General features: G+C 38.3%; 1 protein-coding gene across 1 annotated transcript; it reads right to left on the bottom strand.

Annotated features, from left to right (window-relative positions):
* Nucleotides 1-27,473, bottom strand: LOC307124210 (uncharacterized protein; the record flags this gene model as incomplete). Its single annotated transcript, XM_079813257.1, has 13 exons — nt 1-406; nt 4,188-4,350; nt 4,586-4,677; nt 4,759-4,825; nt 5,058-5,290; nt 5,368-5,574; nt 17,313-17,492; nt 17,860-18,035; nt 25,095-25,214; nt 25,412-25,589; nt 25,719-25,796; nt 25,872-25,903; nt 25,979-27,473. The coding sequence occupies 13 exons, from the start codon at nt 27,471-27,473 to the stop codon at nt 320-322; spliced, it is 3,108 nt and encodes a 1,035-aa protein (XP_079669383.1). The 3' UTR covers nt 1-319.

Genomic DNA, 27,473 nt, shown 5'->3' with positions numbered 1-27,473 from the left:
AGCAAGAAATTACAATCATTTATTTTGCTTTCGTCACACTAAATATTCTTAAAGTTAACTAAAGGAAAAACAAATTACTTTAGGGGGCTTAATTAAAATAAATCACACACTGGTCTAAAAGAATGAGGCAACAAACCCTCCACCAAGAAACTCGTAAATAAAGTTAAAAGATTTACATCAAAATTAATGTCAGCTATAAAATAAGACATGTATAACGTTAGGCTAATTGCTAATTTACAGACAGAAGCTGAGACCGGTGCTAATATCTAAAAGTATTGATCCTGTTGCATTCATTTTCTGAATATGGATGCTGTGGTCCTCAGCATTTTTTCTGGACACTTTTTATGTTGTTGGGTTTGCGTCCACAGCAAAGACATCTGAAGCACTTCCTGTACTGCTGTCTGACCTGGAAGAGAATGAGACGAGAGGAGCTGAGTGACTTCAAGACATCAATTTAACCTCTGAAACTCATGTACCACAGTGGATTTCTTCATAATGAACAGGCAAGGAAATGTGTTTTAAGAGTTGCTCTTTCAAAGCAACTAAATAGTAAATAGTAGTGCCATCAATTGATAAAAAATTGATAAATTGATAAAAAAATGGATAAAAAAAATCGATGAATCACATATTTCTTCTGTGATTAAAAAACATTAAAAATATTTTTTTAATGTAATCATTTCTTAGTTAATGCGTTAAATATTGTTAATGCGTTAAAATGAAAAATAAAATAATAATCGCATGCGCTAACTTTGGCAGCACTGGAGAGAGTGAAACTGTTTTTCCATGAAGCAGCATCATAAAATGGCTGAACTAATTACTGGGGACAAAAAGCATTTTAAGCCCTGATGTTAGCTTGAGAAAGCAGAGCCTAAAAGTTTGAACTTCTGACAGTTGTTTCAATACAGGGTGGGAACAAGAAGGAAATGGAGTAGAAACAGATTAAACTACTGCCTCTGCACTCTCAGGGAAAAAAGTTACAGTAGAGGTACAATTTTGTTCCTTGGGGAACAAACGTATAACTGCACCTTTAAAGGTACACCATTGGTCCTTAGGGTACAATTATACCATTGTTTTCCTCTACTTAGAGCAGGGGTAGGCAAGCTCAGTCCTACACAGCAAAAACTCCAGAGTTAAATTAACTCTCCTGGGAGTATATGTGAGACCACACTCAAGAGTGTTAAAGTGTTAAAATAAGAGTGTTAAAGTAACACTGAAGCAGTGTTAAAGTTAATGAGATAATTAAGTGATTCATTGAGTGATGATTGGTCATTATTGAAGATACCTGACGTTAACAAGCAGAATCGCCAAATGAGAAAAATCTAAAATTTCAGTTACCATTATGGTGAATAGTGTTTGCTTTACTTTTGATCTTGACTCTTGACATTTTAATATTATATTTTGTTTGATGCTTTAATTGAGTTGTTACAGTCAGACAAGAAATGGCAAATGCTGATTACTTAGTGATGGTTATGTTTTGACATTGTCATTACTTGACCTGAATCATATACCTCATTTAGAACCTAGTCTCTGAGTTGGGTTTATCTTGTTGATTATTACATAAAATCCAGCATTTTCAATATGATTCTAGGGATTTCTTAAAAGTTGTTCTGCTTAAAAAAAATTAGCACAAACAAATCAAGAATCAGTGTAGGAATCTCAACAATGGTGACAAACAGCTCGTAAAGCTCATAATTTATTCATGCAGCAATGAATGATGGGAGCGATGGAAGAATTTTGATTGATGTCTCCCAGAATGCACTGCAACATGCTTTTTGATGGTCACCACTGTTGAGATTCTCAGGCTGATTCTTGATTTTTGTGAAAATGTTTTTTTTTTTTTTTTTTTTTATCAGATCAACTTTTAAGAAAACTTTTGGAATAAGTTGAAAATGCTTGATTTTATCACTTGGAATCACAAGGCTGGTGTAAACATAACTCCGATATAAGGTTATAATCAATGATTCAGCTCAATTGGTGACTATGTCAAAGCATAACCAACACCACCTGATCAACTTTTATTCTTTGTTTGTTTGGCTGTTAAAGCAACCAAAACAATATCTAATATGTGAAATGTCAAGGGTCAATATCCAAACTAAAGCAAACACCGATCACCATAATGGTGACTTAATAATTGTGGTGTTCTCCTTTGGTGATTCTGCTTGTTATCATCTGGTGTTCGTCACTAATGGCCAATCAACACTCAATTAATCACTTAATTATCTCATTAACTTTAACACTGCTTCAGTGTTACTTTAACACTCTTATTTTAACACTTTAACACTCTTGTGTGTGGTCTCACATATACTCCCAGGAGAGTTAATTTAACACTGGAGTTTTTGCTGTGTAGTCATTGTCGTGAGTCGATGTCCTGCAGAGTTTGGCTCCAACCCTGAAAGACATCTATAGAAGCTCTTATTGAGAATTAACAGAGGTTTAGATGTTGATGTTTTATTGAAAATATTTGGTCACCATTATGGTGATCAGGACATCGGCTCTCTAGGACCGAACTTGCCTACCCTCGACTTAGAGGTACAAAAATGTACCCTTAAAGAACCACTCCATTTATTTGAAAATAGGCTCATTTTCCAAGTCCCCTCGAGTTAAACAGTTGAGTTTTACTGTTTTCGAATCCATTTAGCCAATCTCCGGGTCTGGCGGTAGCACTTTTAACATAGCTTAGCATAGATCATTGAATCTGATTTTTGAAATCACAACTTTTCATTGTCCGTCGGTATTAGTACATGATGTAACTACAGAAGAGTAAAGTTTTAAATAGGAAAAATATTGAAAGTCTTTGGTCATTTTTTTGAGCGAGATGCTAGCCAGCCAGCACAGTGTAGGCTTCACATAGGTTAGCCCAGATTAAATGAACACTGCTCAGTGTGCACACTACAGGCTGTTAAGTGTAACACTGAATCAGTGTTGGAGTTAATAAGATAATTAAGTGATGATTGAGCATTATTGAAGACACCTGATGATAATGAGCAGAATCACTGAAGGAAAGAGAAACACAAGAACTACAACTGACTTCAGCCACAGCCTTATGCCTAGTTCAGACTGTACAATTTTCAAACTGTTCGGATCACTGTTCTTTTCACACTGCATGACTACCTGGACCAGCACTCAGTCACTGCTGTGTTCACACTGATGGATCGGCAACAGGGGGTTTCACACTGCATGACTACAAGAGGAATAATCACTGACACCTCTGTCCCGTCTGCAACTTACGTTTCACAACAAAACACACGCGAGAAGTGAGAAGGAAACAACGTGAGATCACACGTGTGTCAGACTGGAGTTCTCGCGCGAGACTAGAATTGTTATTAAAAATATAGACTGCAGTTCAGAAACTTGCTATCCAAATTGTCTGTGCGCTGATTTGCAGCAAAAGGGAGAAAAAAAAAAAAAAAGATTATGGTGGAGTAAATGGTTGGGCAGACACAGGGAGCAAGGATTGTGTTCTGCAAAGAGAGTTTGAGGTAAATAAATAGTTTTGCAATGTGCTGCTGTTGCGGCTGGTCAAGCAAATGTTTGTGCTTTTTTCTGTTTGATATAATTGTAAATATATCTATTAAAATACTGATATTATGGTCTATAATTCCTCCCCGAACCTCCCGTTGTCCTGTATCTTGCTCTCTCATTGGCTGTCGGTCATTGCCAATGTATTTTTCAGTCAGAACTCATTTCACACAGCAGGAGTTTGAATCGCCTACAGGTCCAGATATTTAGCATGCCAAATATCTAACGGGCGTCGGCGACTCATCGGCGATTCTCTCTGATCGCGTCTTTGATCATTCACACTGCGTGACTGTCACTCACGTGCACAAGCACCGATTTGCCTATGATTTTGGGCATTTGTCTGCGATTTCGCAAAACCTGTCAGCGAGTCAAAATCGGGGCTAAAATCGGCCGGTGTGAACTAGGCATTAGATGAAATCAACCAAAGATAAAAGAAGACATTAAATGAGCCTATTTTCAAAAAAGTGGAGTGTTCCTTTAATGGTTCCACCCCAGTGATGGCCACTTGTAAGGTACTATTTTGTACTCTTTTTTTTTTTGAGAGTGTGACATTTATCTCTAAAAGACACGGATTGCCAAAATAAGAACAGGACTTGCATGAAAACAACTGTAATACTCTTTCATATGTTATGACATGGAATATGATATTAAATTGAGTGACGTCTGACCTCATCATTGAGGACACAATAGACCAGGAAGATGAAGGTTCCCTGCTGGGAGTTCACGATCAGGAAGAGGATCTCCAGCTCCTTCCTGTCTTTAGTGAAGGGACCCAAAATCCAGGAGCAACCAAGAACCACAAACTGAGCCAGTGTTTTAAACACCCTAATTCTACATAGATAGATAGATAGATAGATAGATAGATAGATAGATAGATAGATAGATAGATAGATAGATAGATAGATAGATAGATAGATAGATAGATAGATAGATAGATAGATAGATAGATAGATAGATAGATAGATAGATAGATAGATAGATAGATAGAGAGAGAGAGTTAATGTGTCTTTGTTGTCTATATGTTGTTCTATACTATAATGGTAGAGGAACAAACAATGCATATTACTTAGTTTGTTTCATCTGTGAAACTTTAGCGTTCAGTTTCGTGAGCGTAGAACACAGACTGAGGCTGATGCTGATGAAGAGAATCGTGTTTAACTGCAGAAAATGAAGATATGATCACATTAGTGTTCTTGGCTTCTACGGCCAATGTGAAAAATGTCTGTAACTAGAACTTACTGCAAGTATGACACAAACAGGACCCAAAAAACTCCAGTTAAAACCATTATCCATTTTAATCCAGCAGCTGTTTAGAGGAAAACACAATACAAGAACTCAATTAAAAAACGATTTCAGGTGCAGACTGTTGAAATACTAAAAAAAAAAAAAAAAAAATTTAATCTTCTGAGTGATTTTGATACAATTTGAATAAAAATGGTCAGCATTGTTCCAAAAGACCTGTGAGCTTTCCGTCATAAACTAAAATCTTTATTTCATCTAATCCAATCAGTTACAAAAATAAATAAATAAAAACCCACTGTTCGCTGCCGTAGCCTTCAGGAAACAGCCCGACAGACACGCTCACCACAACCAGAGCAACCGTATATCCAATCACACACAGGAATCCACTGCTAAGCACCTCCCTCTTTTTGGAGCTGATCTGTGATAGGTTCTTCACACAGATGAAGAGCAGCACAGCTTCAATGGACATCCACACAAAGCCGGAGAGAAAGAGGAAGTGCAGCACACCTGATATCACGTCACACAACACCTGGAGAGCATGAGAGACGGTTATGATGATTCTCAGTGAGGCTGTGCTGAGCTGTAGGGCTCCTTCATCATTCTCACCTTCTGAGGGCGTATGCGGATCAGGAACTGTTGTGTGAGCAGGAACAGAAGGTGAGCCAACAGCAGACTCACACAGAGGTTGATTCGGGCCACATTATTCACTCCAGGACTCCACTGACAAAGGGCAAAGGTCAACAGGGCCAAACTGAAGAACACCAGCCCCACGGGCACACACACCAAATTCAACAGCTCCATCAGTGAGTCGCTCTGAGAAAACATCAAAACAAGAATGTGTAAGACAGTTTTGAGTAATTCAATAGCTTTCATGGACCCTATTAATCATTTTTTTGTCAGACTAGTAGCATAGTTGGAATAAAATTTAATTTGGATTGTAAGAGGTGGTTTAGATCTTTTTCTAATCCATTCGATAGGACATGTAGGCCGGTTTAGACAAGTATTATATTAAGCCACGGTTAGGTTTTAGCTAAATTAGGACATTTAAGTTTTTTTTTTAAATATGCCTTTGAAAAAAAAAAAACATTACTGGTGTGCGTCTTAAGGCAAAACAATGACACTGATATTTTAGTCTGGGACTATAGGCTTAAGCCTTGTCTTTGAAACCGGGCTGCTGTAAACTCTTTATCAGTTTGAAAACTGAAACTGTTCTGCGTATGTGTAATGTATGACGCACAGAACACGCTGTTGTTGTGCCATAAATGACTGTCTGGCCATTCTAAAATCCACATATTGTCTGTGAAGTTCTTTAGGAAAATTTGTCCCACCAGTCCCTTCTTCAGACTTATTTGCCGACTTTGTTTTGGGTGCAAGAAGGGCATTTTTATTCCTTGATAAAGCAGCACAAAGCTTTGTGTGCTCATTATTGTCAGGAAATACATACTAAACAGGTATTAAGTGAATCCAGACAAACTCTTTATTGTGGGCAAACAGTATGGTGAACAGGTGAGTAGCAGCAAATAAACAGTGATACGGGAATGATACTCTTATGCTGCGTTCACACCAAACGCGATTAGAGCGTCTGGCGCGAGTGATTTCAATGTTAAGTCAATGGAAAGGCGCGTTGACGTGCGTCTGGAGGTCCCGCGGCGCGGAAGGCGCGTTTCGTGCGAAGGACGCGAATCCGCCTCATTCGCGCGTCCAGTTTGCGCGAATGACGCGAATTGGACGCGAATTGAGCGTTTTGCGCGTTACGCGCGAATGGTGCTTTTGTGCATTCACGTGTTTGAAGAGAATTCGCGTCTGACGCCCGAGTTGAAAAATTTGAACTTTGGCGTCAATTCGCGCCGCGTTAACCAATCAGGAGCCTGTTCGCTGCGGTCACATGGTAAAGTGACGTGATGAGAAACCCTGCATAATTTAAAAATACATCTATTGTGTCACAAAATGTCGTTTTAAGACTTTTTCAGGTGAGAATGTATTTGTGTAAAGCTCAAATCTGTGGTTTATTTATAAAGAGAGACCCTATTTAATATAAAATAATCTTGTGTTTTTGGAGTTGTGAGATCCAGGTGATCACCGGGCAATCACCGCTCATAACCCCGGCGAGGGCAGCCTTTCCTCGGCTAGTCCTTCTGCCGTCTGCCGCTGGCTCTGATGTCCTGTAGTGGTTCATCTTGTGTGGATCTAACGGGCGATCTTTGGTGTCATGAATCTATAATTTGTTGTCTGCCAAATCGTTTTGACTGAGGGCAAAGAGAAGTTTCATAACTTTATATTTTAAGGATATTTAAATATACATGCAGTTAAGATAATGTAGGAGTTGCCTGGACCACATATGTGTGGCTATTAATGCTTAATATATATTTTTAATGAAAATGAAAAGAGGCAGAGTGGTGTTTTATGACATATTTCTCCTGGAGTGCCTTCGCAGCGGACGCACGAATGCATTCAAAATGTTTGCGCGTCAAACTACACACGGTAGACGTGATTTTGACGCTCTATTCGCGTTCGGTGTGAACGCAGCATTCGAGGTTATACTGAGTGCAGATGATGATGCTTGCTGATGGGCACACACCTCAATAAAGTGGCACTGGAGCAGGTAAGTATAACAGGTAATAATCCGCAAGAGAAACACAGGGAAACACAAGGAGACAACACAAGGATATCTAACATGTTGCAGAACAGGAATCTTTGATAGATCAAGAGTCTTTCCTCGTTCAAGGCCAGACATCGAGTGAACTGGGGTGTGTGCTTTTATGTGGTGCTGATGAGGAGAGTGATTGGTGACAGGTGTGTGTGGTTAATACTCCGGGGAGAACGATCGCTGAATGGTGGAGGTGAGAGAGACTGGCAAACAGGTGCGGACGTCGACCTCCATTGGCCAGCAGCACGGACGAGACATCTAGCCTTTATTATGTATATCTATGGGCAAACCTGTGACAGTATCCCCTTCTCCATGGTCCGGTCCAGCGGTGGCCGACCATGACTCTGAGGTGCAGGATGATGTGGATGCTGTTGGTGGAATTCAGTTAGCAAAGCAGAATCCAGGATGTCATTACATGGTACCCAGGACCTCTCCTCAGGGCCGTAATCCTCCCAGTCCTCCAGATACTCTGGGCGGCCATGATGGCGTTGAGAGTCCAAGATCTCCTTTACTATGTAGATGGGTTTCTCGTCAATTATCAGTGGTATGGGGCGTTCCCTCCAGGCTCTGTGGAGGGATGTCCCATGTTGAGAGCCATACTAGTTGTCCTGGTTTGTTAGCCGAGCATCAGCATAGTTCTTATGTCTGTGCATTGCCCGCTTAAGATGGTGATAAGCTTCATCCCACACCCTCTCGCTCTCTGGATTCAGAGGTTGATGAATGGGATGTCAGAAGGTTCACCTGACCAGGGGAATAATGGAGGTTGGAAATCGAGTATGCACTGAAATGGGGTGAGACTTCTTGTTGGTTGTTGGAAGGAGGGCATTTGGGGCATATTTGGCCGAGGTGAGGAGCTGGTTCCAGGAGTTCTGGTGGCTCTGGCAGAAGGTCCTCAGGAAGCGACTTCCAGTTGACTGTGGAATATTTAGTATTGAGGAAATTTCACGAGTGGACTTGTGCACAGGTGGCAAACTATCATGGTACCATGCTTGAGTTCACTGAGCTCCTGAGAGCGACCCATTCTTTCACTAATGTGTGTAGAAGCGTCTGCATGCCTATAGGTGCTTGATTTATACACCTGTGGCCATGAAAGTGATTGGAACAGCTGAATTCAATGATTTGGAGGGGTGTCCCAATACTGTTGGCAATATAGTGTATGTGTCAGAGCTCTGTGAACTACCCCCAAACTGAAACTAACACCCAGGCAGAACAGGCCTCTGGTCACCATAGCAAAAAAAATGTTTACGACCAAACGGAATGTGGAAAGAGTTAACTCTCACTCCATTTAATACTGCTCAACATGCCAGAGTTCAGTAAGAGCTCACTGGATGCCTTTTGCTCTGTTGCAGATGCTTTATTTTTAAATCAATAGTGTAGACACAATGTATATATGAGATTTATTGTGCGGTAGTGTTGTAGTCAAGACCACCTAATCCGAGACCAAGTCGAGACCAAGACCAATGTGTGTTGAGACCATAGACTGTAAAAAAATATGGATGTAGTGTCCGTGACGTCACCCATAGGATTCTGAAGTGCAGTTTTGTAGTGTAAAGTAGGGACGAGCTGGCCGTTGCCATCTTGGCAGCCCGTCACCGCGCGACACTCCCGGATAACAGAAAATGGGCCAAGAGGCCCGTGGGCGGAGCTGAGGTGACGCCATGACTAACAGACTGCAGATAAATGGCTATCCACCTGTCACTCAAATTGGCCATGCCCTTAATTATGCAGAACTTTAATGCTTTATATAATGTAAACGAATGAGTTATAAAATAATTCACCCCCCTCACAATTGTCATGAAGGGCAAAATTAGCCGTATAGACCAAAACCACAATTTGTCCCATGGCTGTAAACATGTTTTTTTTTCTGCTCCCTTCTGGAGCCTGTCCCTAGCGGCCAGTCGATGAATTGCAGTTTCAGTCACTTCCGTATTGGCTTCAAGAGAAACTGCGGGAGGTTGTCGCTTGGTTGAGACCAAGACAAGACCAAGACCAAGGCAGGGCGAGACCGAGTCCAGACCAAGACCAGCACTCATAAAGTAAAATAAATTCTTAAAGATCTACATTACCGCCTGAGTAATGACTTATTTTTAATCAGTAAATATAATAAGAATAAGACACTGCTGTTACCTAATCATTAACAACAATATTCATCTTTACACTGCAGTACAGAAGATGTATCTGAATTGGTACATTTCAAATTTCAAATCCTTTTAAGAATAATATTAGTATTATTATTATTATTATTAGTATTATTATTATTATTATTATTATTATTATTATTATTATTATTATTATTATTATTCGTATTATTGAATGTGTGTTATGAAAGCAATATCATGTTTGCAGTCATGCTCAAATTTGTGAAAACTCATACAAGTACTTTTTTTGCAAAAATATCTTGTTATAACATTTTTTACACTCCCTCATTAATTTCTGAACCGGCACAATAAATAAATCAAATTGAAAATAAGTTATTGACTGGATCTGAGGCAGTAATTTTTACATCCAAACACATTAATCAAGTTAATAATTAAATCAGACAATGCACAGGCAATTTATTAATATCCCAGCAGTTTTGGTCTTGACTGGTCTTGAAACAAAATCCAGAGTCCTCTACAGTGGGGCAAAAAAGTATTTAGTCAGCCACTGTTGATCTGAAAATTCAGCTTTGTCCCCGTTATGATTGAATCACAGGACCGGATACCAGTCATTTGCCAAGAGATCTCTTTTTTATTATTTTTATATGTCAGACATAGTAGAGACATTGAAAAGTTATTGTCTCATGCCAGCTGTATGTTTCTCAATTCCTCCGTTTCTCTACCCTCTCCCTTCTCCATCCTCCCTCTGTCCCTCTTCTTCTATCTCATTGTTGTCGTCGTTGTCTTCTTTCCACTGCTGTTGTTGTCTCGTCCCTGCCTGGCTCCTGTCTCTGTCTCCCTTCTTCCGTCTCCCATCTGAGGCAGTACACTCAATTTGGGTGTTATATACTACTAACAGAGTAACTCACTAGGAAGAGATCCAGAAAAGCATATTGTCTGATTTTTAAAGAATTTATTTGCAAATTATGGTGGAAAATAAGTATTTGGTCAATAACAAAATTTCATCTCAATACTTTGTTATATACCCTTTGTTGGCAATGACAGAGGTCAAACATTTTCTGTAAGTCTCCACAAGGTTTTTACACACTGTTGCTGGTAGTTTGGCCCTTTCCTCCATGCAGACCTCCTCTAGAGCAGTGATGTTTTGGGGCTGTCGCTGGGCAACACAGATTTTCAACTCCCTCCAAAGATTTTCTATGGGGTTGAGATCTGGAGATTGGTTAGGCCACTCCAGGACCTTGAAATGCTTCTTACGAAGCCACTCCTTCGTTGCCCGGGCGGTGTGTTTGGGATCATTGTCATGCTGAAAGACCCAGCCACGTTTCATCTTCAATGCCCTTGTTGGAAGGAGGTTTTTACTCAAAATCTCACGATACATGGCCCCATTCATTCTTTTCTTTACACGGATCAGTCGTCCTGGTTGCTTTGCAGAAAAACAGCCCCAAAGCATGACCCCCACACTGTAAAAAATAAATTGTTGAGCTAACTTAAAATAATAAGGCAACTTATCGCATTTGACTTTTTAAGTTATCTCAACTAATCTACTACAGTTAAAATTAACTTAAATACTTTTGTTCATCTAATGAGTACCAGGTAGTCATTTGAACTTAAAACTCCTTGCCAAGGCAACTAAAAAAAACAAGTTTAGCCAACTTGAAAAAATAAGGCAACCCATTGTACTCAATTTTTTAAGTTAAATCATTTTCTCCAGATAAAGTCAACTTAAAAACCTTCATTCAGCTAATGAGTACCAGGTAGTCTTCTAAACGTAAAACTTCTTGTCAAGGCAACTAAACAATGTTTTGCAATGTATGCCAATACAATCGTTGTGTTTTCATTTCCATGTTTTATTTTCAAAGTTAACTTCACAACATTAACATAATTTGCCTTTTAATAGCAAAGAGCCATTATAAACAGGCACACCGTTTACCTATTTCATTCGGGCAAATGAGTCACAAAAGTTGCAACGAGAACCACATATAGCTAAACACCTCAACACGTCTCATGTCAACACAAATCTCAAATATGGTGATAATCAACAATTGTAATTCACAAAAATATGAACTCTGAACCATATGACAGCTAAATACCAGTGACAACAACAGCAGCAGCATTAATCAAGCCTGTTAATGCAAAGCAATAATAATTTTATATAGTTGTTACCAGAGATTTTTTTCAAGCTGCAAAGCATGCTGGGAACTGGCCCAACATTGTCGAAGGTAAAAATGTTTGTTCAGATAACTCACTTTGTAAATATGGGACAAGTTTTGGACAAGTACTTGAGAGTTTTTTTTTGTTTTAGAAATTAAATTTAGTTTTATTCTGGCTAAGTTGTACAAAAAAATAACTTTTGTTAGTAACATGTTCTTCTAACAAATGTAAAAATAGATGCAGCTTGAAAAATGTATGTCTAAACATATTATTTATGCATTTTAATTGCATATACATTTTCCATGCATTTGGATTACATAGTTTTATCAAAAACAAATTAATAAACTGAATGTGATTCATATTTGTAAGTCATACATAAATGAAACAGGTACAATTTATGAAGTAGTTTAATAAAAATAATGTGATCAATATTTGTCATTCATACGTAAATGAAACAGGTAAGATTTCTGTAATAGCACACAGCAAAACACCGATGTTAAATAAACACTTCCAAGTGTTAATGCATGTGCTCACTACTGAGATAAAGTACCATTACACTGCGAAGCAGTGTTGACGTTAATTAGATAATTGAGTGACGATTGAGCATTAATGATGAACACCTGATGATAATGAGCAGAATCACTGAAGGAAAGAGAAACAAGAACAGAAAAGAGAGAAACTTCCAGTCACAGCCGAAATCAAGTTATTAAATCTCTGAAGATCTCAGCAGAGGAGGATTAAACAACTCCACAAACAACAACTTCACACATTACCAACCATTTTGACTTAATTTCTGTAATTTCTGTTTTAATGAAAATAATAGTTTTGTTTGATGATCATCACCATGATGGTGATCAGTGTTTGTTTTAGTTGGGCTCTTGGCCCATGATTCTTTAACATTAGTTTTTCTCTGGCTGCTTTAACTGTGTGTTTGTGAAGCACATTTGTTTTGGGAAAGAAAGCCAAGAGAAAATATTTTCAGGTGATCTTGGCTATTTATTGATGATGTCATCAAGTAGTGGCTGAATCACTGATCTCATTCAGAGGCCAATTATCTAGTTATAGAGATAATGTGTTATCAACTTTGTATTATGCATAGTAGCCATATGATTGTACAGCACATGCTCCAGCAGTGCTGTGGTCTATTAAATAACTTGCAGTATTAAAAAAAATCATCTCGTGCTATAAAGGTTGTCATCTATAGCATTCCTTTGACACACACAGACATCAAGAATCAGCGTATGAATCTCAACAATGGTGACATGCTTCATGCTGCAGTGCATGCTGGGTACCACCAATCAAAACTCCCCCATGGGTCCCTGCATGCATTGCGGCATGAATAAATTATGCATCTGAATTGTGACTAATTTTCTTTGATTCTTACTATTTGCTTTTACTTTTGCTGTTTTTGTTTGACATTTTAGTTGCTTGCTTTATGTTCAGAGTTGATATTTATCTGAATATTTTTCATTGATTGTCACCATTGCTGAGATTCATACGTTGATTCTTGATGTCTGTGTGTGTCTAAGTGATACTGTAGATGAAACCATTTATGCACTATTTTTTTAATATGCATATTATTTGATTACCACAACAGTGTTGGACCCCATGCTGTAGAATCAGATGCTACTATTATGAACAATACAAAAATTGATAACACATTACCTAAACAACTAGACATTTAGACTAAGATCACTGATTTAAGCCACAACATGATGATTATGTCATCCTCAAGACATAGCCAACATCACCTGGACGCATGTTATATTGGCTTTTCTTGCCATACCAAATGTGTTTCATAAATACACAGTTATAACAGTCAGAGACAAGAGTCAAGAGCCCAACTAAAGCAAACACCATTCTCCATCATGGTGACTTCAAATGAAACTATTATTTTCATTAAAACAGAAATAAAGCCAATCTGGTTAGTAATGTGTGAAGCTGGTAATGCTGTTTGTGGAGTTGTTTAATCCTCCTCTGCTGAGATCTTCAGAGATTTAATGTCTTCTTTTATCTTCAGTTGATTTAATCTAAGGCTGTGGCTGAAGTCAATTGTAGTTGTTGTGTTTCTCTTTCCTTCAGTGATTCTGCTCTTATCATCAGGTGTTCATCACTAATGGTTAATGATCACTTAATTATCTCATTAACATCAGCACTGTTTCAATGGTACTTTAACTCAGTAATGAGCACACGCATGAACACAAGGAAGTGTTAATTTACCATGGGCGTTTTGCTGACTATTACATAAATCTTACCAGTTTCATTTACATATGACTGGCATTTATGAATCACATTAAGTTTATAAATGTGTTTATGTAAAAACTATGTAATCCAAATGCATGGAAAATGTATATGCAATTCAAATACATAAATCTTATGTTTAGACATTTTTTTGAGTGAAGGTAATTATAATAATAAAAAATATTATTGCTTTGCATTAACAGGCTTGATTTATGCTGCTGTTGTTGTCAGTTATTTAGTTGTCATATGGTTCAGAGTTCATATTTTTATTGAACTACATGTTGATCATCACCATGTTTGAGATTTGTGTTGACATGAGATGTGTTGAGGTGTTGAGCTAGCTGTGCTTCTCATTGCAACTTTGCGACTTATTTGCTTAAGTGAAATGGGTAAACTGTGTGCCTCTAAAAGGCAGATGTTATTCATGTTGTGTAGTTAACTTTAAAAAACAAACATGGAGATGAAAACACAAGGCTTGTAACTGTGTGCATTGCTAAATATTGTTTAGTTGCCTTTACAATAAGTTTTACGTTAAAAGATTACCTGGTACTCATTAGCTGAACAAAAGTATTTAAGTTGATTTTGACTGGAGCGAATCAATTGAGCTAACTTAAAAAGTTTAGTGTGATAGGTTAACTTATTTTTTCAAGTTGGCTCAACTTGTTCCTTTTTTAATTGTCTTGACAAAGAAGTTTTAAGTTCAAAAGACTACCTGGTACTCATTAGATGAACACAAGTATTTAAGTTAATTTGAACTGGAATGGATTAGTTGAGATAACTTTAAAAGTTGAGTGCGATAAGTTGCCTTATTTTTTTAAGTTAGCTCAACTTAATTTTTTTACAGTGCATGCTTCACAGTAGGTATGGTGTTCCTTGGATGCAACTCAGCATTCTTTCTCCTCCAAACACGACAAGTTGAGTTTTTACCAAAAAGTTATTTTTTGGTTTCATCTGACCATATGACATTCTCCCAATCCTCTTCTGGATCATCAAATGCTCTCTAGCAAACTTCAGAGAAGTTCAGACGGGCCCGGACATGTGCTGGCAGGGGGACACTTCTGGCACTGCAGGATTTGAGTCTCTGGCGGCGTAGTGTGTTACTGATGGTAGCCTTTGTTACTTTGGTCCCAGCTCTCTGCAGGTCATTCACTAGGACCCCCCGTGTGGTTCTGGGATTTTTGCTCACCGTTCTTGTGATCATTTTGACCCCACGGGGTGAGATCTTGCGTGGAGCCCCAGATCGAGGGAGATTATCAGTGGTCTTGTATGTCTTCCATTTTTGAATAATTGCTCCCACAGTTGATTTCTTCACACCAAGCTGCTTACCTATTGCAGATTCCCAGCCTGGTGCAGGTCTACAATTTTGTTTCTGGTGTCCTTTGACAGCTCTTTGGTCTTGGCCATAGTGGGGTTTGGAGTCTGACAGTTTGAGGTTGTGGATAGGTGTCTTTTATACTGACAGCGAGTTCAAACATGTGCCATTAATATAGGTAACGAGTGGATGACAGAGGAGCCTCTTAAAGAAGATGTTTCAGGTTTGTGAGAGCCAGAAATCTTGCTTTTTTTGTAGGTGACCAAATACTTAATTTCCACCATAATTTGCAAATAAATTCTTTAAAAATCAGACAATGTGATTTTCGGGATTTTTTTTTCATTCTGTCTCTCATAGTTGAATTGTACCTATGAGGAATATGACAGGCCTCTCTCATCTTTTAAAGTGGGAGAACTTGCACAATTGGTGGCTGACTAAATACATTTTTGCCCACTGTATGTCTGAGACAAGGCCGAGTACAAATGTGATCGAGACCAAGACAGGACCAAGACCTTCAAAAAATGGCCTTAAGACCGGTCTCAAGACCAAGACCGACCTCAAGTACTACAACACTAGTGGTATAGTCAGCTTCAGTAAGTACAACATAATTTGTTGTGAAATGAAGCACCATGGGCAGAGTTTCACTTTTGTGCTTGGGGGGCACCTTGGGGTATAATTTATTATTAGGTACGCGGAGCTGGCAGCTGATGCTGAACAACGCGGATGGAAAGCCAAGGTTTGTCCAGTGGAAGTCGGCTGCAGAGGCTTCATTGGCAAGTCAACCATCAGGCTGCTCAAGGATTTGGGAATCCAAGGCCAAACCCTACGCCAAACCATCAAAGCCCTCTCAGGTGCAGCAGAAGAAGCAAGTTGATGGCTGTGGATAAAGAGGCGAGACACTACCTGGACTGCCACCAACACCTGCAGCAAGTAAGGGTTGAAAGCAGAGGGGGGCACACCTGGGACGCCAGATGTTGCCGATGAGCCCTCTGGAGGTGTCGTGGGCCTATCATCGAAACACCAGTGAAAGAGGGTGCCCACCTGATGACCCCAATGATGCTGGCAACCCCCCCGTCCACTCAATTAGACCTGCCACCGGAACAGCGTCAAAACCATCCCTATAGATTGGCACCACTGATATCTCAGGATTGTTGTTTAAACGGGATTGTTTCACCTAGTCCTAAAAACAGAATTATAAATAATAATAATAATAATAATAATAATAATAATAATAATAATAATTAAGGAAGTTAATAATTCAATGATTAAAAGGGATTTAAGGGAATAAATAAATTTACCATAATAAATAAATTATGGTAAAAAAAAGTTCTAGGTCTAATTGTAGTAGGCTAATGAAGTAATCAATTTAAACTATTTGCAAATAATATTTTATTTTAAAATGTGCACAAATTCCTTCTTATTTTTATGTCTAATATGTAGAAAATGATAAGTTGTTCTGCCTCATCATCACATTAATTTATGAATTACATGAATCATGATCGCATTTTTTCAATTCTTTTAGACTTTTTAGAAAATCTCAACTTTTCATTTTCCGTCGGTCTTAGTACACAATGTAACTACAGAAGAGTCAAGTTTTAAATATCGAAAGTCTTTGGACATTTTTGAGTGAGATGCTAACGGTCTAATCAGATTCAATGATATATTCTAAGCCAGTGGTTCCCAACCACGTTCCTGGAGGACCCCCAACAGTGCACATTTTGGATGTGTCCTTTGTCTGACACACCCACATCAGGTCTTGGAGTAGCTACTAATGAGCTGATGACCTGAATCAGGTGTGTTTGATTGAGGAGACATGCAAAATGTGCACTGTTGGGGGTCCTCCAGGAACGTGGTTGGGAACCACTGTTCTAAGCTATAAAAGTGCTACCACCAGACCCGGAGATTGGCTGAATGGATTCGAAAACGGTAAAACTCAACTGTTTAACTCTAATGGGGTTTGAAAATGAGCCTATTTTCAAATAAAGTGGAGTGTTCCTTTAAAATATTATTAATGATAAAACCACAAAAAAAGACTGTTTTATCATATAAATATAAACTAGTCAACTAGTCCACAATACTTACACACCGTCATAAATCTCACCTGTCTGACATGTTCTTTCACATCTGATGGGCTGGTTTGCATGATGAGAGCGAATGTGGACAGATGAACACAGGAACACACAGTGAAGCTGCTGTTGGTCTTTAAAACAGAACAACCTTCTACAATCCACTCGCTGATATTCCAGTACACACAGGACAGAGAACCGTTGGGGTCGAACTCCTGCAAAAAGAACATTCAGAAAACGTGTGCAAGGTTTTTGTCCCAAGTATCACAGTTCTGTCAGTAGTTAATCTCTGCATGGGTACACAAATTATGAATTCAAAAGGATTCAAAAAAATTATATATTTAAGCCAGCTTAGGTAGAATTAGCTTCTTAAGATTCTGTTTCAACAACACCTGCTCCCTGTACATTCTCCATATCATTAGCGTTATTGCTGTGTTGAATAAAACAGGGAAGAGCAGAACTAGACAATTAAAATAACTGATCTCAAAATTGTGTTATGGCCCTAAATAACTCTTCTGTACATAAATATTAATTTCCATAAAGTTTTCTATTTAGTCTAAAAAGTCAATGAACGTTTCTCACTCTGATGTGTTTGAGGGTGAAGTTGACTGGTTTGGTGAGTTTAGTGTTGGTGGTTTTGGGAAGAGTAGCTGAGATCACAGTGGACATCATGGTTTTAATCTTGTCTTTTGCGGTGTTGAATAATTCAGGTTTCAGTAGATTCTCCATTGTTGCATAGCTTATAAATATCACAGCAGCTGATTTTTTTTTCAGAAAAAAGAAAAAAGTACATTTGGTTTAGTGGTGGTATGCATTTTTCTATGATTCTGTCCAAACATTCAAACAGACACAGCAAAATCCCTAGTGTTAAATCAACACTTCTCAGAGCACATATGGTCCCACTCTACATAGGGTTAAAGTAACACTGAATCTGTGTTAAAGGTAGTGAGATAATTAAGAAATGTTTGAGCATTAGTGATGAACACCAGAGGCCTATACCATGAAGCCGGTTTAGCTGGCTAGCCAGATATGTTTAAGCTTAGTTTGTGCCAATCCTGGGTTTTAGTTACCATTAAAGTGGTTTGGCTTTTAGCAGTGTTCATCTCCATAGTAACTTACGCTCCACGGCTAACCTGCTCCAGGGGCCCGTTCTTCGTACGCCGCTAACTCAGTTAGCTTGATTTGATTGTTGACGATTTGGCATGATCTCGGATTGTTTGGTTCTTCGAAGCTCATCCTGGACTTGCTGTCATGGTAACAGGTCCGTAAGCTTAAACCTGCTCAGGAGTGGCTTATTTCATGTAAACAGGATTAAATTGCATCTTGAGGTGATACTTAAAATCTGTCCCAGCCACTGCTACTTTATTACAAGAGTTTATTACTGAACCAGGGGCAATAATAATAATTTTAAATAATAATATAAAAATGTTATATTGTATATGTATATGATAATGTATAATGTTGTATAATACTATAGCCACTTGATTGAGCGATTTATTTGTGATGGAATAATTACTTTATATAATTTTGTTTTTATTGGTTTACACACATGTTGTACAGTTACTCTGAGCCGTGCATTTAGTGATCACAGATATTATGGGAGTGTCTTGATGCAGCGCAAGAGATGCAGATCATTTGACATTGACCCATAAGAAACTTAAATACACAGTAAAATCCCCAGTGTTAAATTAACAGTGCTCAGAGCACATATGGTCCCACTCTACAGAGTGTTAAAGTAACACTGAATCAGTGTTAAAGTTAATGAGATAATTAAGAGATTAATTAAGTGATGATTGACCATTAGTGGTGACACCTAACGATAATGAGCAAAATCACTGAAGGAAAAAGAAAAAAGAAAAACACAAGAACTACGACTGACTATAAAAAAGACATTAAATATCTGAAGATCTCAGCAGAGGAGGATTAAACAACTCCACAAACAGCATTACCAGCTTCACACATTACTAACCAGATTTACTTTAGGTCTGTTATACGTCTACAGAAGCTCTTATTTAGGTTTAGATGTTGATGTTTAATTGAAAATAATAGTTTTATTTGAAGTCACCATCCTGGTGATAAGTGTTTACTTTAGTTGGGCTCTTGACCCTTGACTTATTAACATTAATTTTTTTATGCTGTAACTATTTGTTACTGTGAGAACAGCAAGATAAATCAAATGCTTGTTGTTGATGATTCAGTTGTTATCATCATATAGTGCCTTATTTGCTTTAGGAGCCTTGTGATTCTAGGGCAGAAAATTCTGAAGTATTTACATCAGATATACTAAACGAAAATCAAAAAGATTTAGTACACATTAAGCACTTCTAATTCCTGCGAGCTTTTCTCACACACAGACATCAAGAATCAGCCTATGAATCTCAACAATGGTGACATGCTTCATGCCGCAATGTATTCTGGGTGCATTAAGCAAAACTCATCTATTGCTCAAAGAATGCATTGCGGCATGAAGCATGTCACCATTGTTGAGATTCATAGGCAGATTCTTGATGTCTGAGTGTGAGTTAAACTCGCAGGAGTTGGAAGTAATTAGTGTACGATCTGTTTCAAAACTTATTCAGCTTTTCTGATTAAAACCGTGCTGGATCTTTTCTAGAATCACAATAAAAAAAGTTAATAGTATATTGCTCATACTCAGTCATAAGATCGATTAATTAAATCACTATACAATGATCATATTCTTATAATTGAGCAGCCGACAGCATCTGCTTGTGTTTTTTCTTGCCATAGCAAAATCAGTTTGAGAGAAACACTAACATTAAAAAGTCATCAAACTGCCCAACTAAAGAAAACACTGATCACCATGATGGTCACATTAAAAACTAACAATTTTCAAAACAAAATCAAACAAAAGATCTGTTAATTCTCAATAAGAGCTTATGTAGACGTCTGACATAAATAAAGTCAGTCTGGTTAGTAATGTGTGAAGCTGGTAATGCTGTTTGTGGAGTTGTTTAATCCTCCTCTGCTGAGATCTTCAGAGATTTAATGTCTTTTAATAGTCAGTCGTAGTTCTTGTGTTTTTCTTTTTCTCTTTCCTTCAGTGATTTTGCTCATTATCATCAGGTGTTCACCACTAATGGTCAATCATCACTTAATTAATCTCTTAATTATCTCATTAACTTTAACACTGATTCAGTGTTACTTTAACACTCTGTAGAGTGGGACCATATGTGTTCTGAGCAGTGTTAATTTAACACTGGGGATTTTACTGTGTACTGTCACGTTACATCTGCTTCAAATTGAATTAAAAATTAAATTACAACATTGAAATAAAAATGTAAAGGGTGTACAAATACTGTATAAAGTCGTGAATATAAGTAATTGGTAATCATGTAAAAAAAAACAAAAAAAAAACATTTATCATTGATCTATTATAACTTTTATGTTGGTTTGGTCGTTTGGCTGTTTCCTTATAAAGGTTCAGAAATACGTGGGTTTTTTTTGCAATTTGTCAAGTTTTTTGCCAGGTGGCTTTTTAATTATATGATGTCATTACGTTGCTGTCTTGACGCCAGCCAATCGCTGCATTGCTGATCTTGGTTTCAAGTATCGATGCATCTGCCCTCTTCAGGGAACACAAGAACGCGCAGTGATCTTAGATAATTTAATCCAGATATTTAAATCCAATCCGAAAATTCGTTTGAAGAACCAAATTAGCCAGAGATCAGTTATCACGATTAAAGATCTGGGATCTGTCAAATTATCTTAGATGTATTAAGCAAGGTACGAAGAACGGGCCCCTGGGCAGGTTATGTTCTGGATAAGAGATCAAACTGAAATTAGACCAATCAGCTGTGAGCAAAGTGACACACCTCTGATGCAATAAAGTCGCTCCCCCTGTTTCTACTCCAAATTAAAGGTTTACATAGCAAATGGCTATTAAAGACTTAAGCCTCTGGCTTTTAACAATGCTTATTTATAATAATAATAATTTTGAATTATTTAAATATAATTTATGTAATTATTATACCCTTAATCAATTACACATGTACCATTTTAGTTAATCAATCATTAATAGGCATTTTGTTAATATTAAAATAAATAGTCTATATAAAGGTAATACAAATAAGCTTTAAATTCTATAAATAAAGCTATAAAAATTACATGTGAGCAGAAATGTTCAATTCTCTCTATATATCAACTAAACTAACTTTTAACATAACTTTTACTTGCATTGACGTATAATATTTTTCTTAAAGTTGTCCGACGGCTCCTTTCTTCTTGCTGTGTAAATTTGTTTAAATTCTTAATATTTTTCAATCATGTATATTCTGCAGAAGAGCGAAGTGAATCTCTCTGCTTCTCTTGTGAGAAGTAGATGTCAGTTTCACTGATCCACAGCATGTGATTGGCTGTTCACTACTGATGTCACAGCTAAACTCCTAAACTCAGGATCAAAGCCTGAGTTGACAGAGAAAGTTGATGATCAGCATCATGGGACCAACAAAGCCTGAATAGATTGGTTTGGTTTTGTCAACTCGAAACTAATCCTGTAACCCTGAGTTTGTTAAGCTACCATCATGGTACAGGCCCCAGGTGTTAACAAGCAGATAAACACAAGATAAATCACTGAAAGAGAAACACAGAACTACAACTAACTTCAGCCACAGCCTTAGATAAAATAAATTGAGATAAAATATACAAGAGGACATTAAATCTCTGAAGAATTTTATTTGGAAAACTCTGCAGACTCCCTGAAGCCACACCCACACGAAGCCAGAGCTTTCCCTATCCAATTTCTCACCCCAAGAAATCAAAACCAAACAAACAAACAAACAAAACCACTGAAACCGACTCAAAACGATGTAGTGTACATGCCAGGCCAGTGTGTGGCGCTGTAATTTTTCCACAGAGATACACTAAAAACGGAGAAGAAGAGTTGTGGCTAGAAGGGGTACAGTAACGGTCGGAAGTGAGGCAAAATCTCACAATAAAAAAATTAATACATTTGCTATTTACCAGATTGTGTTTTATTAACGCATACACCTACCCCAACCCTAAACCTACACTGTAAAATCCAACAGTTGTTCTTATGCTGCGTTCACACCAAACGCGAATTGAGCGTCAAAATCGCGTCTACCGCGTCTAGTTTCACGCGCGTACATTTTGAATGCATTCGCGCGTCAGCAGAGAAATGGACGCGCGTAGAAATCGAGCGCTGGAAGCGAAATTGACGCGCGTTCAAGGCACTCCAGGAGAAATATGTCATAAAACACCACTCTGCCTCTTTTCATTTTCATTAAACATATATATTAAGCATTAATAGCCACACAAATGTGGTCCAGGCAACTCCTACATTATCTTCACTGCATGTATGTTTAAATATCCTTAAAATATAAAGTTATGAAACTTCTCTTTGCCCTCAGTCAAAACGATTTGGCAGACAACAAATTATATATTCATGAGAGCAAAGATCGCCCGTTAGATCCACACAAGATGCACCACTACAGGACATCAGAGCCAGCGGCAGACGCCAGAACGACTGGCCGAGGAAAGGCTGCCTTCGCTGGGGTTATGAGCAGTGATTGCCCGGTGATCGCCTGGATCTCACAACTCCAAAAACACAAGATTATTTTTTTTAAATAGGCGCTCTCTTTATAAATAAACCACAGATTTGAGCTTTAAACAACTACATTCCCACCTGAAAACGTCTTAAAACTACATTTTGTGACACAATAGTACTGTTTTTAATTTATGCAGGGTTTCTCATACACGTCACTTTACCACGTGACAGCAGCGAGCAGGCTCCTGATTGGTTAACGCGGCGCGAATTGACGCCAAAGTTCAAATTTTTCAACTCGGGCGTCAGACGCGAATTCGCTTCAAACGCGTGAATGCACAAAAGCACCATTCGCGTGTAATGCGCGTATCGCGCAAGACGCGCAAGACGCGCAAGACGCTCAATTCGCGTCCAATTCGCGCCATTCGCGCAAACTGGACGCGCGAATGAAGCGGATTCGCGTCCTTCGCGCCGCGCGTAACGCGCCTTCCGCGCCGCGGGACCTCCAGACGCGCGTCAACGCGCCTTTCCATTGACTTAACATTGAAATCACTCGCGCCTGACGCTCAATTCGCGTTTGGTGTGAACGCAGCATAAGATGAAATCAACTGAAGATAAAAGAAGACATTGAATCTCTGAAGATCTCAGCAGAGGAGGATTAAACAACTCCACAAACAGCATTACCAGCTTCACACATTACTAACCAGACTGACTTTATGTATGTTAGATGTCTACAGAAGCTCTTATTGAGATTAACAGAGGTTTAGATGTTTATATTTTATAGAAAATAATAGATTTGTTTGAAGTCACCATTATGGTGATTAGTGTTTGCTTTAGTTGGGCTCTTGACTTTTCAACCCTAGTCTGTCCTTTGGCTGATGTAATTGTTTGTTATGGTGAGAACAGCAAGAGGAAATTGATGATAAAGTTATTGAAAAACTATACAGTTGTTATTATCATATAGTGGCCTTATTTGATGATCTTTTAAGTGTAATTGACTAGGTATACTTGTAACTCTACAGCAGGAGATTCAGCAGTGTGTTAATCAGAACAACTAAAACGTTTTTAAAACGTGTACATAGGTTTTGTTCTCAAGTTTAATAACACATCACACAATAAGCACTTCTAACTCCTGCAAGCTTTACTCACACACAGACATCAAGAATCAGCCTATGAATCTCAGCAATGGTGACATGATTCATGCTGCAATGCATTCTGGGTGCATCATGCAAACCTCATCCATGGCTCCCAGAATGCATTGCGGCATGAAGCATGTCACCATGGTTGAGATTCATAGGCTTATTATTGATGTCTGTGTGTGAGTAAAGCTCGCAGGAGGGCAAAGTACTTAACAGACATTCAGCTTTAAAACTTATTCAGCTTTTCTGATTAAAACAGTGCTGGATCTTTTCTACAATCACAATAAAACAAAGTTAATAGTATATTGCTCATACTCAGTCATACTATCTGTGAATTATGCCACTTCACAATTATCATATTCTTATCACTGAGCAGCTGACAGCAGCTGACAGCATCTGATTGTTTTCTCTTGCTTTTCTTGCCATAACAAACTCAGTTACAACAGCCAGAAAAACACTAACATTAAAGTCATCAAACTGCCCAACTAATGAAAACACTAATCATCATAATGGTGACATAAAAAATAAGAGCTTCTGTAGACGACTAGATTTCTGACAGAAATAAAGTCAGTCTGGTTAGTAATGTGTGAAGCTGGTAATGCTGTTTGTGGAGTTGTTTAATCCTCCTCTGCTGAGATCTTCAGATATTTAATGTCTTCTTTTATCTTCAGTTGATTTCATCTAAGCCTGTGGCTGAAGTCAGTTGTAGTTCTTGTGTTTCTCTGTCCTTCAGTGATTTTTCTCATTATCATCAGGTGTTCATCACTAATGCTCAATCATCACTTAATTAATCACTTAATTATCTCATTAACTTCAACACTGATGCAGTGTTACCTTTTAACACTCTGAGTGTGGACTCATAGTGGACTCATATGAACACCAGCAGTGTTCATTTAACACTGAGGATTTTGCTGTGTGTGCAAGCATTGCAAAACAAGACATCTCCAGTAGCCTACACCCTGAAATGCAGCACTTTGTGGGTCATATGCACTGTGCAAATACTCTGTTCGACATTAAACTATAAACTGCTATTGTGTGTGATGTGAAAAGCGGCAAAACACTACAGTGAAAATGCAGTTAATTTCAGAAAGGGTAGGTCTGCTCACTATCAGTAATTGTGTAATGCAAGTTTTTTTTATGAAATACGTTTTACATACTTGTTCCGTTGTTATTCTTTGCAATCCCAACGAGATCAATGTCCATAGAAGCATTTTTTGTGTCCAGCTGAGGGATTTTATCTGAAGTAAATTTTGGTCCAATCATGAAGACTTGTACCTCTAAAGAAAATAAGGTGAATTAATCTGAAAAAGCCAGATTCTGCAGCACAATCCAAAAAGGATTTCTAAATATACAAATAAATACAATTCTATACTATAGCTAAATTTATTGACTCTTAGGTTAATTCACAAACCCTCTAGAGCACATTCAGTTTGTAAAGTTGTATGTAGTTCTATACAGTGGCGTCTTCACTCACCTACAGTGTCAAGAATTAAACTGACATTGGCACTTGTGTCTGTTGGCTTCACCAGTGTAGAAATGAGCTTCTCACTGGCTTTTAATATACGGTTTCCAATTGTCACTAGTTCCTTCGAGCCAGCTAACTCTGAAATCTCTGAAGTGTTAAGAGCCACATCCAGAATTGTAGTCACATCCTAATTGGTAACGATACAAAAACACTTATGAATGAATGTCAATACTTCCACAAATGCAGCATTGCCATGAAATGTTCTGCTAAATGACAGATATTTGATTATTTTATGATTTCTCTATTTAAAACTTACATTCAAAGGAAGCTCTTGAGCTGCAATGTTCTCTATGTTGTCAAGAAGATTTTTTAAACATCCTCCCGAGGTCTGATTCTGAAATCACAACTGATCTTTATAAATAAAACTGAAAGACTCTGTGCACTATGTACATTCAAATATTCAGCTTACCCTGCATTGATCCGGCAATATGTTATCCAGACCTGTAATGAGTGAATTCATGGTTATAACATTAATATAGTAAATCAAGCTCCACGTTCCAGTATACATATTCTTACCTGCAGTAGTTGGACTGAGTGTAGTTGGGGTAGAGATGTTATATTCGCAGAAGCAGGAGGAGGCGGTACGACTGTAGCATGTACAGGTGTCCTTATTACCACGACAGTCACAGTTATCACTCGTACACCAGTGCTTATTTCTACTCAAATATAAGTCATGCATTCTTGTGTTGCAGAACATGCGGTACTGAGCACCGGTGCAGATGTGCGTGTCGTTAGAAAGCACACAGTCATAGACTGGAGAAACTGCGGTAGGAATAGTGAAGGTATTGCCATACATCTCACAGAAGCAGGAGGAGAAAGTGCTCCTAGAGCATGTACAGGTGTCATTATTTCCAACACAGTCACAGTTATTATTCATGCATTCATACTCATATTGGTTTTGGTTCTGATATCTACGGTAGTAAAAGTTATGCATTCTTGTGTTGCAGAACATGCGGTACTGAGCACCGGTGCAGATGTACGTGTCGTTATGAAGCACACAATCATAGACTGGACTAACTGCTGCAGGAATTCTATAGCTGTCATTTGTACAGAAGCAGGAGGGTGAAGCAATATAAGAACATGAACAGGTGTCCCTATTACCAATGCAGTCACAGTCATTATTATTACAGTGGTAATGGGACTTCCAGTAATGGAAATCATGTACACTTGTGTTGCAGAACATGCGGTACTGAGCACCAGTGCAGATGTAAGTGTCATTATAAAGCCCACAGTCGTAGACTGGAGTAACTGCTGCAGTGAGAGCAGTGATATTGCCGTACGTCTCACAGAAGCAGGAGGAGAAAGTGCTACTGTAGCATGTACAGGTGTCATTATTTCCAATGCAGTTACAGTTATTACTTGTACAGCGGCGCTCATTTATATTGTAATGGAAATCTTGCATGTTGCAGAACATGCGGTACTGAGCACCGGTGCAGATGTATGACGTATTGCTAAGCACACAGCCATAAGCTGGAGTAACTGCTGCAGTGAGAGCAATGTTATTGCCGAAAGTCTCACAGAAGCAGGAGGAGAAAGTGCTACTGTAGCATGTACAGGTGTCCTTATCACCAATACAGTTACAGTAATTACTCATGAAGTGATTTCTAAAGACAAATAAATCACGTATATTTCTGTTGATGATACGATTACTACAGTGGTACTGGTCTTGGTTTTGATATCTCTGATAAAAGAAACGTTGCATTCTTGTGTTGCAGTACATGCGATACTGAGCACCGATGCAGATGTAAAAGTCATTATAAAGCACACAGTCCGGGTCTGTGTCGGGACTAACTGCTGTAGGGACAGTCATGTTATTGTTGTAAGTCTCACAGAAGCAGGAGGACAAAGCACTATAGTCACAAGTGCAGGTGTCCTTATTACCACGACAGTAACAATCATTGCTCATGCATTCATACTGGTATTGGTTTTGGTATCTATATACCTGGTAGTTGAAATCATGCATTCTCGTGTTGCAGTACATGCGGTGCTGAGCACCAGTGCAGATGTACAT

The sequence above is a fragment of the Gobio gobio genome, assembly GCF_949357685.1.
Source record: "Gobio gobio genome assembly, chromosome: 3".
Lineage (NCBI taxonomy): Eukaryota > Metazoa > Chordata > Actinopteri > Cypriniformes > Gobionidae > Gobio > Gobio gobio.
Note: the sequence above shows the minus strand (reverse complement) of the source record. Positions and strands in the feature narration are given on the sequence as shown.